Source organism: Molothrus aeneus, unplaced genomic scaffold (assembly GCF_037042795.1).
Source record: "Molothrus aeneus isolate 106 unplaced genomic scaffold, BPBGC_Maene_1.0 scaffold_36, whole genome shotgun sequence".
Classification (NCBI taxonomy): Eukaryota; Metazoa; Chordata; class Aves; order Passeriformes; family Icteridae; genus Molothrus; species Molothrus aeneus.
Window position 1 is genome coordinate 1,367,352 of NW_027099027.1, and position 21,506 is coordinate 1,388,857.

A 21,506-nucleotide genomic window follows, 5' to 3' on the forward strand; every position below is an offset into this window, starting at 1 on the left:
CAATTGGGCTCAACCACCGCCCAGGTTCTTCATCTTTTCCCTCTTCTCCATGACAGGCAGGGCTGGACTCCAGCAAGGTTCAAGTTCTTGGTGCTCTCTGGCATCAAAGGGATCAAGTAAACTCTTGTACGCAGGGACTACAACAGGGCTACTTGTCAGAACCCAGGAAATTCCTCTGGCTGCCCTGGAGGACTCGAGCCCCTGCCCAGGGCGCTCAGAGACCCTAGCACAGAGCCCAAGACCCCTGTGCCTTTGATTTAGCCCTTGGAAAAAACGACCTTATATGAAGAATTGCGAGCCATGACAGTTTCAGTAGAATGACAGTGAATTTATCCCAGGGTGAAAAAATAGATTGTTGGGGTTTCTAGAATGGGGCTTCAGGGGGCAAGATGGTGGAATCTGGGCGTGTCCAGCCTTTCTCCTTCTTCTTGGCCTCCATCTTCTGCTGTGATGTTGGCACTTTTAGAATGGTTAAGAGTAGAAGCTCACTGTCTAACATAGGTGATAGGTATTGGAAAGTCATTGTAAATATCGTACAGGTAGTTTTTAGGATAAAAAGATAACACCGCCCTGGGGCAGGCAGAGTGCCTTAGACTGTCTTGCTGAGCAGACCTTGGCAGGACAGGAGAAAGAATTTTATAGATAAGATAGAAGAAACAACCTTGAGAGCCAGAAATGAAGAGCTCTGACTCCTTCTTTGAGCACCGGGCTGGGAAAAGAGACTTTGGAACTTATCTCGGGCTCACTCTGACCAGCGAGAGACCCCGAGAGCATGAGTCCGTAAGACAAAATCTTGAGGGATTGGCTCCAAAACATAAATATCCTTGTTGGCTGTGTCTTCTTGACCAAGAAATCCTTCAAAGCTCTTGTAACTACAAGTCTTGCAGCCCTGTGAGCCATGCGGTGCAGATGTGAGCCAAACTCACCCTTCCTGTCTATGTAGAAGAGAAGAAAAAGCAATGGCATCATCTGAAAAACTCAGAGGTCCGCTCTCTAGCTCCTTCCAAACTCCTTCAAATTGCCCAAAGTGGGATTTAGCTACAAATAGGTGTCAAGGACTCTTAGTGCTGGCTCTTGGACTCCAGAGCAGCTGCTTTAGAATCTTTCACAGAACCCTGTGCAGTTCTGTGGCGCCAGAAATGGATCATTTGAAGAAACTTTCCCAACTGACTTGCATGGAGGTTTGTTTGAAGGGTATTTGAGGAGAAAGGCTCCCGGCAGAGCTCTGGGCTTTGGCCTAGCTGTGTCCCCTGCTGATTGTCAAGTGTGCCATCAGCTGCAGGGCTTTCTGGGCTAAAACTATCATCAAATCACTGGGACTTGCTCTTTTTGGTCTCTAAAAGCTGGAGCCACTTTCGGGGCAAATTTGGAGAGCTCATCTCTGGGAGGATGGAGCAGCTAGGATTTTCCCAGTTGCTGGGAATGGTTCTCCACGCCCTGGGTGTAAAACGGGGCTGCCCAGCAAGTGCGGATCTGCAAGATGATAAACAATTGTCTTGGTTTGAAAAGAGAGGTGTCTGCTAAGGAAGGCAGAAGCCTTCTCTGAAATGGAAAATGTCAATCCCCTCCCTTCAAATGATTCTCATTTAGAAATTCAGATGCTCTCAGGGAAAGATATGGGGATAGGACTGAGCCCGCAGAGCCGGGCAGTGTTTGCTGATGCTCTGAGCCCTTGCTAAAGATCCTGTGCGGGCTGTCTCAGACACCTGGGGCCAGGGATTCCTTCCAAGCTGGGCCACTTTGGCTGGGCCGGGGGCAGCCCCGGGGCAGAAGGCAGTGTGTGCAAGGGCCCTGGGTGGCACGCTGCAGCCCGGTCACCGTGCCATGGAACGGAAGCCGGTGTCCAAGGCCCCTTTGTGACATGTGGGAAATAGAAGCTTGCCCGGCTGCTGGCAACACGCAACGGGGCACAAGGGGACAGAGCGGTGCCGTGAGGAGCCCCTGCACAGCGCACTCGCTCCCGTCTGACCCGGAGCTTCTCCGCGGCGCTGTTCCTGCAGCTGAGCTCGAGGCCAGAGCACAGGACTCGCTGACCCGTGGCCTTCCTGAGGCTTCTATTCTGCAGCTGCCCTCAAGGGCAGAGCGTAGGACTTGGTGCCCCGGAGCTTTCCCAAGGCATCTCTCCTGCAAGTAGCTCCAGGCACAGCCATGGAGCAGAGACCCCTGAGAGTGCCCAAGCTGGCCCGGGTGGAGGAGGAGGAGGAGGAAGAAGAAGGCCCTGGAGCTGCCCCAGCACAGGAGACAGAAGAGGTGGTGCCGTTCCATCCACCGCAGGAGGGTGAGTGGCAGAGCTGGCCTGCAGGGCTGGAGCCTGTGCCAATTGGCGCCATGCCATGCCATGCCATGCCATGCCATGCCATGCCATGCCATCCCCTGGGGAAATGCCCATGGACAGGAGGGAAGAGGGGCCGGGCAGACACCCCGCAGTGGCCGTGCTCCATCCCCTGGGGCATCCTGGGGCTCTCCCTGCCTGGGCAGCGCAGGGCTGGGCTCTGTTCTCTGGCCTCTCCCGCAGCCCCTCAGCTCTGGCTGCGCTCGCTCTTTGCCAGATGCAGCCCTGGAGCGCACACAAGAGCAGGAATCCAGCCGTGGCCGCTTCCGCAGAACAGCGCAGGTACCTGCAGCCACCCCCACCTGGGCTGGGCCTGCTGTCCCTGCTCAGCCCAGCACCGTGTGTGCAGCACTCCATGCAACATCCCCGGCTTCTTGCCCTTCTCCTACAGCTCGTCTGCGACTTTATCCGGAGCTTTGGGCAGGAAGAGACCAGCACCATGGGCACTGGGCTCAGAGCTCACTCAGAGCTCCTCAGTCATGAGACCAGTGCCGCCCTGCTGGATTTGCTCCTGGAGAAGGCTGTTGCCACGCCAGAACAAGTGAGCAGCCTGGGGCCAGGCTTCAATTCCCCCATGAGTCCCGTGGCTTCCCCAGCCACGCCTGCTGGTCCCTGGGAGCCTTTGAGGCCATGGCAGTGCGCTGGCAAGGGAAGCACTTCTCCGGGGACCCTGGCGACATGGCTCCCTCTGGCAGCTTTCCAAGTCTCCCCGTGCCTTCTCCAGGTGCCCGCCATGGTGAGGTCCATTCACCGATGGCTCCTGGCCAATGATTCTGCCCAGCACAGGCTGGACAAGGCCCTGCTGAATCTCACCAGAGCACACCCAGGTGACGCAGTGGTGACGCTCCTGCGTGTGGCCCCGTCCTGTGACAGGTATGGGGCCCACCTGCCCAGAGGGCTCAGGCCTCCCCAGCCCATCACCCTGTACCGCCTGGCCCAGGCGTCTGAGCAACAGAGAGTTCCAGGGCCCTCTGGCTGCTGCCTTTCCCAGCCCTGGCACGTCAGCCCCTGAGCCTGCTGCCATGCTCCCTTGCCGCCCCTCAGGGGCCTGTCCCCACAGGGCTGGGCTGCCTGGCTGCTGCTGGCCAGGCCCAGTGGGCACAGGCAGAGCCGGCGGTCAGCCCAGGCCCCTAGGGATGCCCAAGCCACGGTGCTGTGTCTGAGACCCCCCTGAGACAGAGCTCTAACCCCTCAGAGCTGCCATCTCCATGTGGAAGACCATCATGTGCTCGTCCAGGACTGCAGAGCCAGTGCTGCTGATCCTCCTGGATGTGCTGGGCAGCTGGCCAGAGCGCAGCACGTGCACCTCCCATGGGGACAAAACGGGTGTCTTTGGCCTGGCTGTGAGTTTCTGCAAGTGGCCTTTGCTGGCCACATGGCTGCCTCTCCAGCAGCTCTCCATCCTCCTTCCCCCACTGCATCTCCCTGCCTCAGGCGCTGGCCCAAACCTGGCCCAGGGGCAGCCTCAGGCCCACCAGGCCCCGTGCTCCCGCTGCCAAGGTCTCTCTGAGCCTCTCCCTGCCCTGCTCGGGCCCTGCCCCAGGGACACCTGGGCACTGAGCGCTGTCTCGAGGGCCTTTGTCCCTTGCAGGCAACCGTGGTGATGTGGAAGATGCTCCAGGAGCCCCATGTGCCACGTGTAGTGACGTCGTATTTCCCCCAGCTATTTGTGCATCTGCTCTTCCAAGTGTTCTTCAGCACAGAAGAGATGCCACAGGAGGTCGATGCCTTCTGGAAGGAATGCCTGCAAGAGCACGGCCTTGCCACCAGCCCCAACAGGTGCTCCATGCCAGTCCTCCTGTCCCTGCCACGTGGCCTGCCAAGGAGCCAGTGCTGCCAGGGTGACCTGGCCTTTGCTGTGCACACAGGTTTGCAGTGCAGACCCTGAAGTCCCTGCTCTGCCGAAAGCAGTACAAGGAGGTGGTGGTGTCAGTGGAATGCAAGCGTGGCTGGGACACGCTGCTCTGTGCTGACACCCGCCACTATGCCGTGGGTCTGCTGGCCAGGTGAGACTCCCCTTCTCCCCATTGCTCCCAGCATTTGTGCCCTGTGCCCGGGCTGTCCCACACAGTCCTCGTGGCCCTGGGTCACAGGGCCTTGTCACCGAGGGACGGCCCAAGCAGACTGGAAAAGGCTGGGAGGGGAGAGAGCACAGGAGGAAACACCTCCTAAAGGGCCCAGGTCCCCTTGCAGGATGGTGGTGAAAGAGCAGCAGGCTCTGCGAGCCTGTCCTTGGAGAGATTTGCTCAGGTTCCTGGTCCCTTTTTCACCCTCCTAGGGAGATGCGCCATGCTTGTTTTGGGTTGGGTTCCAGTATTGCACACCACCTCCTCTGGCTGCTCAGCACACAGGAGCCACACTGGGATCTGCCCGCCCTGGCGTTCCTTGTGGAGGTGAGCCGGGTGTGCAGCGCTGCCTGGCTGAGCTGCCTCCCAGCTCTCTGCCCTCTGGGAGCCGCAGCCGCCTGGGACGCTGCCCGCACCCTGTGCTGCTGCTGCTGCTGCTGCTGCTGCTGCCTGGGCCCAGCCCTGTGCGGCTCCGGGCTCCTGCTGGCTGGCTCCCCCATCACTGGCCTGTGCCTTTCAGCTCCTCGAGTGCCTGGATGCCAGTGAATGTGGTGCCAGTGTTGTGAAGGTCTCTTCAAGGTACCTGCAGAGCGAGTGCAGGGAGAGGCGTCGCCTGGCGCTCAGGGTCCTGCTGGAGCTCATTGATGATCCCTCAATGGTGAGAAGGGGGCGGTGGCTGAAGCTGCGCTGGGAACGCAGTCACTTGGCCTGGCCTGGGCTTGGGGCGCTGGAGCAGCTGCTCCCAGCTCTCCTGCCTCCCACTTCAGCTGCCCGCGTGCTTCGGGACAGGCCTTTGGCCTCTGGGCCCTGCGGCAGCAGGATGGCCTTTCACAGACTTGTGTTCCGCACAGGCTGAAAGAATGTGGAGCCTGACCCAACACCTCATGGACCTACTGTGCGACAATGATGTAGAGATAGCTGGCATGACCCTCATCACACTCAGCTTTCTATTCCTGCACAAATCACATATTCTGATGTCAACCCCCATTGCCCTGCAGCTGGCTGAGGCGCTCCTGCCACACTTTGACCACGTAAGGCTCTGTGCCCCCAGCCACAGCCGCTGGCTGCTGCCTGGAAACTGTGTGCCCTGTGCATTTCCAGCCCTGTGCCCAGGGGGCCTGCAGGAGCCAATGCTGAGGTATTTTTTCCTTTTTTTTTCCTACAGGATAATAGCCAGGTCCAGCTGCTCTCCATCAAACTCTTCCGAGACATGATGGAGTATTTGGAAGAGAGAGAAAACCCTTTGGAAAGCCCTGTGCAACAGAGCCTGCTAGCACTCTTCTTCCACTGCCATGATGAGAATCAGCGTGTGGCAGAGGTGAGGACTCGTGGGCTGCTGCTGTTCCCCTGGCAGGGGGCTCGGCTGCCTCCTGCCCTGCGCCTGCTGGATCGCAGCCTCCTGCAGGCCATGGCAGGGGACGCGGGTGCCGTGCCCTGGGCTGTGGGGCCATCTTGGCGTCCCTGCTGCTCTCCAGGCTTCTCGGGAAGCGCTGCTTTGTGCGGTCAAGTTGATGAAGAGGAGGGATCTCAAGAAGCTGGTGAAGGAGCAGAAACTGTGCAAGTTCAGCGAGTGCCTGGTAAGGAGGGCCTGCAAGGCCCAGGCTCAGGCTGGAGAAGGCCCCTGAGGGCGGCGCTCAGTGTGTGGGCCGGGCAGCTGTGCCCCTGCCCGCTGCGGCAGCCAGAGGCCGCGCGGGCTCCTCTCCAGGCTCCCGAGGGCCCGAGCCGGGTGCCCGTGGAGCCCCGGCCCGGCGGGGCTGCGGGGCGGCACCGCGGCTCCCCGGGCAGCAGCCGGCCCGCTGCCCCCTCCCCTCGGGAGCCCTTGGCCGGCGGCTGCTGGCCGCGCCTCAGGGCTGTGCGGGCAGGGGAGGCCGGGGCTGGGTGCAGGCGGCGCCCGGCCCAGGGGCTGAGCCCGCGCCAAGCCCTCCCTCCTGCCGCTCTCTGCAGCTGGCAGAGGACAGGAGCCGAGCGGCCGAGCACCTGCGCCGGGCCCTGCGCTACCTGCAGAGCCCGCAGGAGCCCCTGCGAGAGGCGGCCATCAGCTTCATGGGTGAGCCACGAGCCCGCGCCCCCTCCCCGGCCCGGCCCGCCGCAGCTCGGCCCCGGCCCCGCCTGCTGCCCCGGCAGCGCCAGCCGGGCCCGGTGCCGTGGAGCCCCGCCTGGGCTGGGCATTGCTGCTGCCGCCCTCTGGCAGCCGTGCCCTGGGGCGGCAGCGTGCGCCAAGGGCCGGGCTGAGCCCTGCCGGGCCAGCAGCCCGTGTGGCCACAGCGCCGGCAGCGCCGCTGGCAGGGAGCTGTGCCGCTGCCGCCGTGACAGGCTCTGTGTTCACAGGCATGGCCGGGCGGCGCCTGAGGGGGCAGCAGCGAGAGCTGCAGCTGATCTGCACTGGTGAGTGAGGGCAGCGGGCTGGCAGCGGGGGCTGCCGGGGGGGAGCTGCAAGCCCTGCCCCGGCTGCGGAGGGCTCTGCTGCCGTGGCCAGAGCACACTGAGCTTTCAGGGCCACGGGGGCCATTGCTGGCCCGCAGCTTCGGCCTGATCGCCTTGCTCCCTGCTCCATCCTGGCCATGGCAAGAGCCGCCTGGCATGGCCCTTGCTGGGGGGTCTCCTCGGCTCCCCGCACATCCGGCTCTGACCGTGGCTCTGTTGCTCTCTCTTGCAGCCCTTGAAGACAAAACAAATGATATCAGCCTTGCCGTCATAAGCCTGGCAATTCAAACCCTCTGCATCCTCAAGTCAGGAGAGCGGGCTCCCATCTCCAGCTTCCAGTGGCTCCGAAATCACCTGCGCAGGGCATGGAAGAGACGGCCTCGTCTGTCACTGCTCGGCTGCCTGCCCTGCCGCAGCTCTGTGGAGAGCTGATCCCAGAAGCTCTTTTTGCTGGGGCCACCTGAGTCAGGAGGAATTTTCTTTTACTTCAAGAATGTTCTTTTCTTTTTTTTTTTTTTTCCTTTACCATGTAAATATAGACTGTGTTCTAATACACAGACTGCCAGGATCTTTCTTTTGCTGCCCAGGGTGTGCAGGGCCTAGGGGAAGAAGGGATAAAGGGTGCTTGTGCTCAGCCAGCTGCCCAGGCGTGCAGTGGGCAAGGGGAAATGGCCAGAAGGCCCTTGGCCTTTGGTGGTTCTGCTGAAGCCTTTGTGCTGCCCACAGAGCGGCTGGGCAGGGGCCGGAGCTGCGGGGATCCCTGCCAGAGCGCTGCCTGGAGACGGCCACAAGCCCTGTGCCAGGCAGGAAGCGCCATTCGTGCCCTCCTGCCCGTCTGCTGCTGGCTGCCTTGCTGAGGGCTCCCAGGTGCCTCTGCATGGGGCTGCTCTGGAGCTGCTGTGGGGCTGCGGCGCTGCTGCCGGGCAGCTTGGCCGCGCTGGGGCAGGGCCTGAGGGGCTGGGGCGCTGGCAAGCCCTGAGCAATGGGGCTGTCAGAGGCCACAAGCAGCCCCCTGGCAGCCGCCTTCTTCCTGCCAGAGCTGACTTGCCAGGCGGATCCTGGGCACTCTGGAACTAACAGCATCAGTGTTATTAGAGAATGAAAGTGATCAAAGATGTCTCAAGTCCCACCGTTTCAGAGGTGTTTGAGGGGGAATTAAGGATTTGGGGACACATTCTGTGTGGGGTGCCCCTGTGTCTAAGAGGCAGGAATTTGGTCTCACCCTTCTTGTGTTGCTAAGAACTCCTCCCCCGACCCAAACCCACACTCCAGCCCTGGGATACCCTATAAAGCCCCATGGCCCTGCCTTTGCCCTGTCTTTCATGGGTCAGAAATGGATTCTGGAGCTTTCTGAAACCCAGACCTGTCTCGTTTGTTCCCGGCACCGGCAGCTGCAGCCTCCCTGGACACCATGAACTCTGGAGAATGGGGGCAGCCAGTGGGGACAGGTCCTGGACTGCAAGATAAGTGTGTGTTCTGTTTGCCATCTGTCAGTGGTGGGGCAGTTATGTTCTGTTCATTGGGCAGTTTCTCTCTTCCACAACCAATCCTCCCTCTGGGGAGGTGTGTTCCATTAATAGGCCATTAATTATTAATTATCTTCTGGTAATGTGCCACTGAGTGTCACTGCATGGCTGATTAAATGACATCATCCCATTGGGAGATGCTCTGCCCAGGGGGAGGAGCCAAGCATTCCTACCTGGATAGAATCTGAGATTTGGAACACTGTAGGCAGCCTTTTCCTCCTGGATTCCCAGAGGAGCAGCTGTCTTTCTTCTCCACGGGATTCCCAGAGGATCAGCCTTTTCCTCCTGGATTCCCAGAGGAGCAGCTGTCTTTCTTCTCCACGGGATTCCCAGAGGATCAGCCTTTTCCCATTGGATTCCAGAGGAGCAGCTGTCTTTCTTCTCCACTGGATTCCCAGAGGATCAGCCTTTTCCAACTGGATTCCAAGAGGAAGGAAGATTCCCAGGCCCATCTACAGCAGCCCTGGACCTTCAGAGGAAAACTCCACCCTTCTCCAGGATCCCTGCTCCAACAGAGCCACACCTGGCACTGCAGGAGGGCTGCAGCCACCACTGAATGGGACTGCTGCCAGCACCCTGACCCACAGGGTGTCACGTCCTGTTCTGACTCTGTCAGTGGGGTTTTTTTTTCGTTTGTACTACTGCATTTATATTTTTAATTTTTCCTATAAAAGAACTGTTATTTCTATTCCCATATCTTTGCCTGAAAGCTCCTTAATTTCAAAATTATAACAATTCAGAGGGAGGGGTTTACATTTTCCATTCCAGGGGAGGCTCCTGCCTTCCTTAGCAGACACCTGGCTTTTCAAACCAAGACAATAACAAAGTTACTTTAACACCACAGATAGAAAATCCATTTTAATCTCTGCAAAAAGCCAATGTTATGTGTCCATAACAATAAACCTCTCGCTGAGTGATGGTAGATGTCAAAGTAACTTTGCTATAAAGATATAGTTTTTATTTCTGTTGTTAATTAAGCTCAGTGAAATAGCTGCTTGTGTTAAACTGCCTGCTTGGATGGGATAACATCCAATGCACCCAGGATGAGGACACCTGTACAGATCTGCCAACTATCAGCACTCCCTGTCTGAAGTGAGCTACACTTTGGTAACATCTCATGTTTCACGCATGCAGTGGGTGACAAGATGATTTAAAATGCTCATAAAATAAACAAGAAAGATTTTAAAATGCTAATAAAATAAACAAGAAAGGTCATTTTTGTTCCTCAAAATAACAACAACAACATCAACAACAACAACAACAACAAGAAGTTCTGGTTTAATGAATGGTGGAATCTGTTGCTCTTAAAAGGAAAGATTCATAGGTGGAATAAAGAGTGTTCAACCCAGCTGTTTCTACTGTGAGGCCGTATTTCATCCCCCCTGAAAGTCCTTCATGTTTGCACAGAAAACTGTCCTTGCACAGCCCAATAAATTCCATCACTTCAGCTGGCCAAACAACCACTGTGGTCAAGTGGGGTCTGAGCAGCTTCCAGGATCCCAAGCAGCTTCAGAAGCTTCATTTTACACCTCCTCTTCTCCCAGTGAATACCCAGCACCACCATAACTGTGGACCCATAGCTATGGATCACTGGCCTGGCCAGCACAGGGCTAATGTTTGCATCAGCCAGGAGGAGCTGCTCTGCCTGCCTGTCTGTCTCAGCCTCAGCCCTGAGACCCCAAATGCCTCCATTCTGGCCCAATCCTTCCTGGTGCTGAGCATAAGAACTCGTGCAGACAAGAGCAGGGAGGGAATCTCACCAACCGTTTATCACCTCAGCAACAAGACCTTGGTACCAGGCTGTTATCTGTAGCAGAAAGCAGCAGCAGGAAGGAGACACCAGATCACCAGCCCCAGGCCATGGCCCTGGTGCTGTCCTTACCAGTGATCAGTGTCTGCAGCTCTCCAGGAGCTCAGGGAGCAGGGATGCTCCTCACCATCTCATCTTACCCATGCACCCAAAGCCACGGCCAGCTGTGTGCTCCTGCCCACCAGCACATGCCAAGGCACAGCGTGGGATTCTTGGGGAGGTGTCCTCTGCAGGGCCAGGAGTTGGACTTGGTGATCCTTGGGGGTCTTTTCCAACCCAGGATATTTTGTGATTCTAAGGCTTTGGCCAGCCCAGGTTTCAGCCACCTCCCTGATCCAGGTGTGATTGACCCCAAACCAGATCTTGCCTCTGTCTACCCTCCAGTGCAAGGAACATGTTGCATCTACCCCAGCCCCCCTGCTTGTGTCTGATGGATCATGCTGACCTTTTCAACATATTTCTTGGAGTATTATAAAACATTAACTGACAAAAAACAAAACAAAACAAAACAACAAACCCAAAAAACAAACCAAAAAACCAACAGACCAGCCCAAAGGAAATCAATTTGGGTAATGATGGCCTTTTGTTCCAGTTTATCCTGCACCAAACTCCATAGATGGTAAATCTGAACATTTCCCAGACCTTCACTATAGAGCTTGGAACTGTCTCTCTGATTTCTTGGTTGTTTCATGACACGTGCATTTCTCCTATATAATCCCAGTGTTTTGCTTAGAAGCCATATTTATAACTGTGAATCAATCTTCTTCATTTGAACATCTAGGACAGAGTCACACATCATTTCACCATTAACTAGGATAGACTCAGCCTTGCAGATCTTTCAGGTTTCAAGCCTGGCTGTGTTGTTTCAGTTCTTTGCTGCTGCTTGTGTTTTGTGAAAAAAAAAAAAAAAATTAAACAACCAGACTTTGGGACTTTCTGTTGCGGCTTGAAGAAGAACACAGGTTGTTTCATCGCTGTTGTGAGACATGTGTTACCCGGCTCATTAATTCACAACAGTTCTTGTTTTCTCTGCCTTTTTCACGCTGATGTGATACATTTGTGAAGTCCAGGGTTGTACTGCAAGTGATTAGTGCTGCAGTAAAGTCTGATAAACTGAGATTCCAACAAAAAAGTGTGAAAAATGTAACCTCTAAAGTTCTGAAAGCTCACATGTGACAAAACCCATAAATCACCCCAGAAGCAGTCATTATGGTGAGTTACTAACGTGATTATGCAGCTGCATTTGTCATCATTTCCCATTACGTAGAGAATAAACCTGTCAGGCTGATTTATGGCAGAGGGCTCCACAAGATGGGAACTGGCACCTGTACTGTTCTGTGGAAAACGATGAGAAATGCTGTGTCTGCTCAAGTGCTGAATGGAAAAGGAAGGAGGGGAGATAACTGTTATTTGAAGGCACTGATTCAGGGACAAAGACTTCAGAGAGGAGTCATGCTTACACCCATGGGATGGCAGGAAGAGTATCCACCAACCTGTCCCAACAGCAGCAGCAGCATCAGAATGCGTTCTCCACAGGTGGAGGGGAGAGAGGAGAGAGGAGGTCTTTTGAGGGGACCAAAGTCAGTCATGGAGAAATCCTAGAATCCTGGAATGGTTTGGGTCACAAGGAATCTGAAAAACCATCTTGTTCTAACCCCTGATGTGGGCCGTGACAAACTGAACAGCTGAATGCCTGGCTACTCAGGGGATACTCAAGGTTTTGGATTCCATGCCTGTGCATCTCCCGTGGAGCAGCTGGGTCTGCTGGGAGCAGATGGCATCCACCTGACCCCAGACCAGGCCAAAAGATGGGCAGATGTGGGACTGAGCAGGGCGAGGGACATCCCTGCACAGCAGCGCTCTGACAAGAGCAGCAGTGGCCTCCTCTCAGTGCCCTTCCCCGAGCAGCAGCCGCTGAACACCATGGTGGCTACACAGATGCTTTTGGCTCTGCAATCCCTTTGTGCTCAAAGGCCACGCTGGGCATTTCAGCTGGGCTGGAAGGTCTGGCTGGGCAGGGAACAGGCAAGAGGCACTGCTGGTGTGAGCTCCATGTGGTCACGGGGGACACAAGGATGATTCTGTTCATCCAAAGGAAAACACAAGCAGCCAGTCCCTGCTAACACAGCAGTGCGACTCTGTCCAGAGCAGCTCAAATTCTCTGCCAGAACCATCCCCCTGCACCTTCTTGATCTGAAGGGAACTAGAAGTGATTTCACTGCAGTTCTTCATTTCTGCTGTCTGATAATGGGAAGGTTTCACAGAAGTCTTGGATGGACTGGATCAGGGAAGAGTCAAGCAAGAAAAACTGAGCAACCATCACCCAACCCCACTCACAGAAGAACGAGTCCCATTAGGAAAAGCACCTCAGGTGTTTTCATCGTTGATAATATGTATCCTACTCAACATTATGGATTATAATCTTTTCCCTTTGGAAACTTATCAGTGGGGACTTCTGCCTGCTTTGTGAAGGGAGCCCCTGGGGCCCATCCCCTCCCAGCGGGGCTGCACTTGCTGCCTGCCGGGGCTTTCATTGCTGGGCCCACTGGGAGCCCCTGAGCTGGGCTGGGCACCAAGGGCGGGGCTGGCCCGGCTGTGATGCCTCTGGCCCCTGTGACACCAGGGGCAGCGTGTCACAATGGGGGCAGCTGGAAAAGGCCCCCGCAGGTAACGCTGGCCCAGCACAGCCTGGGCAAGCGGTGAGTGCGCACGTGGCGGGGCTGGGCCGGGCCAGGGCCGGGCCACAAGCGCCGCACCCGGGCCTGCATTGTCCCCCTGCACCCAGGGCCAGCCCCTGGGGCCGGCGCCTTGGCCGGGGCACGGGGCTGCTGCTGCTGGCCCGCTGGCACAGGCCCTGCTGCCTGCCAGCTGCCCGGGGCCCTCTGCTTCTGCCCTCACATCCCTGTGCCTCCGGGCCTCACTTCAGCCCCCACAAGCTCCCTTGGGAGCCCCAGTGAAAGCCTCGTCTCTCTCCTCCTGCAGACCATGGCGGACAGAGCAGTCCTGGCTGTGCTTGTGCTGCTCCTCTTCCTGTTCCCACTTTCCGTGGTGGACAGATTTCACGGGGATGGGCAGCAGCGTGCAGAGGAGATGAAACCGGCACCCCCAGAGCCAGCTGAGCCCGGCTGGGGACCCTGGCTCCTGGCTGCCTTGCGCTACCTGCACCAGCTCTGGCAAATTGCTCAGCCGCTGCTCCTGCCTTTGGGCTGGTGGCTCAGGCGCAGAAGGGCAGCCACGAGGCAGAGAGCAGCGGCCCAGAGAGCTGAGGAAAAGGCCAGAAGGAGGAAGGTGGAAAGCGAGCGGAGAAGGCGGCTCCTTAGGAAGAGATTCAAAGACACGGAGCAAATGCGCCGGGCCACGAAAGAAATAGAAAAGCAAATGGCCAGGCTGATTGGAATGAATAGGGATACAAACAGGATGCTGAAGGTAGGCAGGGCAGGCTTTTGGAGGAGCACAGGCAGTGGCTGTGTGAAGAAAAGCTTCCTGCTGGAGATGCTCTCTGGGCCGGCCAAGGCGAGCCGCACATCTTTGTGAGCAGCCGGCGCACAGAGCTGCGCTTGCTGCCCAGCACAGCCCTGCGCCGGGGCACAGGCTCCGGGCTCCTGACACACCCTGCCCCTCTGCCCTCTCTCTCCTCACGGGATCTGTAGTAACTGCATCGATTTTAACCCTTTCCCATACAGAGCCTTTGCATCTGCTCGGAGGAAAGCACCATCTGAAGGCATCGGGCCAATGATTGGAGATTGATTCAAATTCTTAAATAGCTTTGAAATACTGAAAATGTTTTCTTTAAAAATAATTGTCTTTAGCAACATTTTCCAAACTTTTTATTACTATAATGTAGATTAATACTCTTGTAAAAGATCATAAATATTTTAATAATAAGTAGGAATTAAATAATGGCACTTTTCCTTATATTACATAGAACTTACAATTCACCAAAGTTACCAAGAATTATTGCAGTTAACCAAAACTGAAGCATACTTTATTTTTATCTAAACCAGCAAATGTTGCTTAATCTTCATGATCCAATAATTATTTTGTGTCTTGTTTAATATTCATATATACAGTATATAGACTGTTGCTACGAATGCCTATAATCACAATTGGTTAATTTAAATTACACTCTCTGCCCTCCTGTCTCGGGAGGGTGACTTCCCTCAGGCAGCTGCAGTCCCTGTCAAGAAGCAATAAAGGCAATGCCTGAACAAACGCTGTGTCTGTGAGTGTCCATGCTGGACTCAGGTGTCAGCTGTGGGGAATTCCTGACACAGGGGCACCACAGCAGCCCTTGGCCATGCAGAGGCTCCTTTCCTCCCCTGCAGCAGCTGCTCCTTTGGTGCTGTGATCCAGCCTCTGCTCTGCGCGATGCCAAATGCAAGAAAACCAGGAGTGCCACCACTCAGACTGTCACTTAGGTCCCTGCAGAGCTCAGGAGCCACCATGGCTGTGTAGGTGTGGAACCTGCAGTGGGCCATGACAGCAGGGGCAGCAGGGACAGCAGGGACAGCAGGGACAGCAGGGACACAGCACAGCAATCACAGCCCGGCTGCCCTGGGACAGGCCCGGCAGGCGGACAGGACACGGGGCAGGCAGGAGTCCCCATCCTCTCTGTGCCCGCCTGAGCACAGGCACATAAGGGACAGGGGCAATGGGGACACAGCCGGCCCCTCTCCTCTGGGAATATCCCACCTGCCCAGGGGCCCTGACAGAACGCAGGGGCTGAGGCTCTGCAAGGGGAACCCAAGGGTGAGCAGGAGGACCTCCAAGTTACATCTGCCCACATTCTGCATGCAAACTGCTGCGTGGAGGAGAAAACCAGAGGGGCCTTGCCACAGCAGATACCATCTGAGGGAAGGTGTTCTCTATTCCTGCACACGGGTGCCCCATGCAACATGGAGCACATGAATGCACTTTGACACCAGATTCTCACCCGTGCTCGAGCACTCTGGCACAGCAGGAGCGGCCATTCCCTAATAACACACGGGTTTGCAACTCTTATGCAAAGCAACACAAATTGTCTCTCTCCTCCTGCAGACCATGGTGTCCAAATCAGTCCCTGCCCTGCTGGTGCTGCTCCTCTTCCACTTCCCACGGCCCGTGGTGATCAGTTTGGATGAGGATGCAGAGCTGGGCAAAGAGGGCCTGGAGCAGGCTACCCCAGAGCCACCCGAGCCTGCCTGGGGACCCCTGCTCTGGGCAGCCGTGCAGCAGGGGCCCTACTGGGCTGCTGCTGAGCTGCTCTTCCTGCCTTTCTTCCTCTGCCTCAGGCCCAGAAGGGCAGCCATGAAGCAGAGAGCAGCGGCCCGGAGAGCTGAAGAAGAGGCCAGAAGGCGCAGGATGGAAATGGAGCAGAGAAGGCTTCGGGTGTCTGTGGAACATTCCTGGGTTTCTGGGGAACATTCCCTGGTGTCTGGGGAACATTCCCGGGTGTCTGGGGAACATTCCCAGGTGTCTGGGGCACATTCCTGGGTTTCTGGGGAACACTCCCGGGTGTCTGTGGAACATTCCTGGGTTTCTGGGGAACATTCCCAGGTTTCTGGGGAACACTCCCGGGTGTCTGGGGAACACTCCCGGGTGTCTGGGGAACACTCCCGGGTGTCTGGGGCTCTCCTGGCCCCGTTCCCAGCCCAGGTTCCCGGGGTTCAGGAGCTGCCCTGGTGCCCGGGCCCCGCGACATCGCCTGGGTGCACTTGGAGCCCGAGGTGCAGGCGGGCGCCGCCCGCGAGGCCCTGCAGGGCTTCAGCATCACCCAGAGCAGCGCCAGGAAGATCTCCTGCGCCAAAAAGGGACCCAGCTTCCCACCCAAATCCCCTCTCTCCATCCCAAATCCTTCTTTGTGCATTCCAAATCCTTCTTCTTTCACCCCAAATCCCCTTTCCCAGCCCCCAGGGATTTTGGGCCTCCTCAGGGGTTATTGGGGTTTTTCCCAGCATTGTACCCAGGGTCTCTCTGCAGACATTGCACCTGGAGCTGCCCCAAATAAACCCCAAATGACCCCAAATTTGGGGACTCGGGGTGGGGGGGGGGGGGTGTGATACTAAAATTCGGGGTTTGGAGATGTTTGAACCCAAATTTTGGGAACTGGGGGGTTTGATCCCAAAATTTGGGGTTTAGGGGATTTTGACACCTCAGGGTTTGGGGATTTTTGACCCCAAACTTTGGGAATTGGGGATGTTTGAAACCCCTGGGTTTGGATTTGGGGGTTTTTGTTCCCAGGATTTGGGGTTTGGGAGTTTTTTTCCCCAGGATTTGGGGATCAGGGGGTTTGACCCCCAAACTTTGGGATCAGGGCAGTTGGACACCCCAGATGTTTCAAACCCCAGGATTTGGGGATCAGGGGGTTTTTACCCCAAAGTTTGGGAATTGGGGGGATTGACCCCAGGATTTGGGGATGAGGAGGGTTGGACACCCCAGATATTTCAAACCCCAGGAGTTGGGGAATGGGGGTTTAGACCCCAAACTTTGGGGCTTGGGGGTGTTTGACACCTCAGGATTTGGGATTTGGGGGTGTTTGACCCCAGACTTTGGGAACGGGGGGTGTTGGACACCCCAAATGTTTCAAACCCCAGGATTTGGGTTCAGGGGGATTTAACCCCAACATTTGCAAACTGGAGAGTTTTTGACACCCCAGGATCTGCGATTTAGGGGGGTTTAAGGCCTAAAATTTGGGGTTTGGGCTGGGGGGCGGGGGGGAGGTTGAGATCGCAGAGTTTGGGTCTGGGGGTGTTTGGCCCCCCCCAGTGTTTGAACCCCCAGGATTTGGGGTCCGGGGGAGTTGACCCCAGGATTTGGGGTGTTTGACCCCAATGTTTGACCTCACCTCGGGTTTGGGGTCGGGGTTGAGATCAGGGACATTCCCTGGAGAAGCGGCGGGATCGGGATCAGGAACGGGATCGGGAAGCGGAACAGGAACGGGGAGGGTCCCTGAGCCAATGCCGGACCCCAACCCCAGGGAGAGGCCCCGCCCCAGTCCCGGAATGGCCCCATCCCCACAATCCCGGAGCCCTCCCCAGGCCCAGCCCCTCCCCGGCCGCTGAACGGAGCCTCCCTCAATCCCAGCCCGCCCCGATCCGGGCCGGAGCCATCCCCAGAGCCTCCCCCATTCCCGGCCCGAACCCTTCCATCCCTTTTTGGGGCGGCTCCTGCCGCTGCCCGCCCATTTCTGGGGGTTCCAAAGGGCCCCGCGGACCCTCCCCATTTTGGGGGTGTTGGGGGGGCCCCAGGGCCGCCCCGAGGGCCGAGGGGGGATCGAAAGCCCCAAACCCGAGGGGCTCCTGGGGGTGCCCAGTTCCTCCCGTCCCCACCCCGAAACAGACCCTGGCCAATCAGAGCGCGGGGCGCTGATGACGATCCCGTTGCCGGGCAGAAACTCGGCGCACTGGCCCCGCCCGGCGATTTCCAGCGAATCAGCGCCCGGCTCGGCTGTGACTCATCGGGTGCCGGGCAGAACCCAGCGCCTCTCACAGCGCTGGCCAATCAGAGACTGCGCGGGGCCATTCCCAGCCAATCAGAGCGTTTGTCGCTGATGGCTCTCAGTGCCCAGGAGCGGAATTTGGGGCGGGGGGCGGTGACCCCGGCGATGGGGATGGGGCGTGCGGGGGCAGCTGGGGCCGCACTGGTGGCACTGGGGGCGCTGGGAGCCCCCCCGGCCGCGGGGGGAGCGGGGGGCGCGGGGAGAAGGGGGGCGGGGGGGCCCCAAATTCAACCAAAGGGGGGTCGGGACCCCCAAAGGGAGCAGGAGGGGCCTGGAACTCCCAAAACCAAGCACGGGGGAGGGGATTGGGGACTGGGGGAACGATGGGGAAGGGGCGGGAGAGTGGAGGAAAGAGGGGGATGGGACCCCCAAATTGAGGTGGGAGGGAGCTGTGGACTGGGGGAAACCCCCATCAAATCCCATTGAAATCCCATTAAATCCTATTACATTTCTATTAAATCCCATTAAATTCTATTAAAATCCTACTAAATTCCTATTAAAATCCATTAAAATCCCATCCAATCCCATAAAATGAGCCCAAACCCACACAGAATTGGCCCTGAATTACCCCACACACACACGGCCCTAAAAACCCAACAATGTGAAAAATTACCCCAAATTATCCAAAATTTACCCTGAATAACCCCAAAAAACCCCCAAATAACCCCAAAGGCACACAAAGAACCCAAATCCCCCAAATGACCCCAAATGCCCCAAATGACCCCAATCCCATAAATGACGCCAATCCCATAAATGACCCCAAATCCCATAAATGGGACTGGGAGAGGGGAAGGAAAGGGGTAGTGGGACAAACTGGGCGAGGAAATCAAACTCTGCAGTCAGACAGAGCAGGGATTTGTGTATCCAGCACTGGGAGCGAGGGGGATCTCTCTGGCAAAAACCCACTCGGTCTCCTTTAGCCTTCAGCTCCATTTCAAATGTCACAATTACAACACTTCATTAGCATACTCACATTTGCATAAAGCTGTGTCCCGGTTTTACAGCCGTGTGTGGCTTCAGCGCCTGTGTCCGTTCCTCCTGTGGCGGCCCTCAGTCTTCTGGTGCTCTTTTGATGAAGGCTTCTGTCGTCCTCCTCACGCTGGAACTTTTTACCTGGACCATCAGCCCATGCCTGGTGCTCCTTGTTCTTCAGTCTAACCTGGTCTGAGCTGATTTTGCCCTTTGCAAGCTCTGTTCAAACTTGCTCTCTCGCTCTCGCTGCGTTTGTTGTGTTGCTGGCTCTGCTCTCTCTCTTGCTCTGCTGCCTCGCTGGCTTTGCCTGCATGTGAAAAATGCATGTATTTTATGATTGGCTTTTCGCAAATATTAAAATGAATATTATATGTCTGGTGTTAGAATATTATATATATATATATATGTATATATTATATATTATTATATATAATATATATGTATATATTATATATTATTATATATAATAGGGTTATATATTATATATTATTATATATGATATATGATATATAATATATATAATATAATATAATATATTATAATATAATATAATATAATATAATATAATATAATAATATAATATATATAAAATATATAATGTATAATAATATATAATGTATAATAATATATACTATATATTCTATATTATAGATATAATATATATTATACATTATATATATTATACATTATATATTATATATTACATATATTAAAATCATATATTATATAATTATATTATATATAATATATATTATATATTATATATATATATAAAAATATTATATGTCTGGTGTATTAATTCTCTTAAGTACTGTGTTAAATATAGTTTTAGGTTATAAAAATTGTTAAAATAGAAACGATGCTATGTAGGATTCTTGTTTTAAAGAAAGGACTTGCACTGAGATAGCAGCCACAGGACACCTAAATCTTTCCAAGAAAAAGAATTTATTGCCCTCTTATCAGAAGAAATGAACTTCTTCCCGCCTCAAAGGCGCTGTTTGGATTCGGAGGAAGAAGGTGGCACTGCCCAGACAGAATCCTGTGTTTGAATGGAATTTATGCATCATGGATGAAGTGTATGAATATGCAACAGGCTGTTGTTTTTAAGGGTTAATCCTTTGTTAACGGGTGTCCCTTTTCGGGCTCATGGTGCCCAGAAAAAGGTACCCAGACCTCCATAACCCTTTCTCTCTATTGTCTCATATTGTCCTAATTCAAATTGTCCTAATTATTATTACCCTAATTGTATTGCTATTTTTATAACCATTTTATTACTATGGAACTTTTACAATTTCAAAATCAAGTGATTGGCGTGTTTCACACTGCACATCTCGCTCCAGGGCTGCTTGTGCTGAACCTTTCCTTGCACAGCCCTGAGGATTCCCCCAGCCCGGGCTCCCAGCAGCTCCAGGCCCGGCCAGGAGGAGCAGCAGGGCCAGAGCTGGCAGGGCGTCCCCCCAGATGTGGCCCCCGCTGGTGGCACAGCCGGACCCTTGGGAGGCTGCCTCAGGCTTTATTGTCCACCAGCATCCCAGGAGGGAGCAGAAAATCCTCCTGCAGACGCTGATTCCGGAGGCTCCCAGCGCTTCCTTGTCTCCAGGAGCTTCTGCCAAGCCCCAGTGAAACCTCGGTGCCACATTGTTCCACAGGCTCACAACGCTCTCCTGGCTCCCGTGAGGTCCCTCTGTGTCCCGCTGCAGCCTTGGCTCCATCAGGGTCTCCTGGCTCCATCAGGGTCTCCTGGCTTCCATCAGGGTCTCCTGGCTCCATCAGGGTCTCCTGGCTTCCATCAGGGTCTCCTGGCTCCATCAGGGTCTCCTGGCTTCCATGAGGCTCTCCTGGCTCCATCAGGGTCTCCTGGCTTCCATCAGGGTCTCCTGGCTCCATCAGGGTCTCCTGGCTTCCATCAGGGTCTCCTGGTCTCCATCAGGGTCTCCTGGCTCCATGAGGCTCTCCTGGCTCCATCAGGTTCTCCTGGCTCCCATCAGGGTCTCCTGGCTCCCATCAGGGTCTCCTGGCTCCATCAGGGCCTCCTGGCTTCCATGATGCTCCACTCTGTCCCAAGGGGATCCGCGGCTCAGCTTTGGAGCCCTGCAAGATCCAAAGGTTCCCCCAAAAAAACACCAGCCCAGGGACCCCCAGGATATTTGGGCTGAGCTCCCGCTGCCCAGGCACGTGCATGGAACCCAAGTGACCGCTGGGACTCCATGGAATGTCCTGGAACAAACTGTCCCTGGTCAGACAGGGGTGCCATGGAACACAGGTGCCACTGGGACACGAACACTGCCCATGGAACCGAGTGTCCATGGGGACAGAGCCGGGCCTGATGGAACACTGGAGAACATTGTCACCCCATGGAATCCATGGAACCAGGTGTCCATGGTGACACTGGAGAACATTGTCACCCCATGGAATCCATGGAACCAGGTGTCCATGGTGACACTGGAGAACATTGTCACCCCATGGAATCCATGGAACCAGGTGTCCATGGTGACACTGGAGAACATTGTCACCCCATGGAATCCCATGGAACCAGGTGTCCATGGTGACACTGGAGAACATTGTCACCCCATGGAATCCATGGAACCAGGTGTCCATGGTGACACTGGAGAACATTGTTACCCAATGGAATCCCATGGAACCAGGTGTCCATGGTGACAGAGCCGGGCCCAATGGAACCTACTGGAACACAGGAGAACAATGTTACCTGTTGGAACCCGGGCTGCTGAGAATTTCGGACTTTCTGAGCTGACAGACACTGACCCCCAAGAGAACACTGCATTTGACCTGAGGCTGTGGAGAAGGCTTCCAAAATGGAATGATGGAACTGGGATTATGGGTGTGGAGTTTGAATAGAAGGGTGTAATATCACATGGTGGACAACTTGGAGTTTAAGGTT

The 21,506-nt window shown here is 55.3% G+C and overlaps 1 protein-coding gene and 1 pseudogene across 1 annotated transcript in view; one reads left to right on the top strand and one right to left on the bottom strand.

Annotated features, from left to right (window-relative positions):
- LOC136570728 (uncharacterized) overlaps positions 1-21,506 on the bottom strand; it is a 2,607,743-nt pseudogene that overhangs the window by 1,345,585 nt on the left and 1,240,652 nt on the right.
- LOC136570729 (uncharacterized) overlaps positions 1-21,506 on the top strand; it is a 2,347,277-nt gene that overhangs the window by 1,233,340 nt on the left and 1,092,431 nt on the right. Inside the window, 1 exon segment of the mRNA XM_066571173.1 lies at positions 3,550-3,557. Coding sequence (XP_066427270.1) covers positions 3,550-3,557 — 8 coding nt within the window.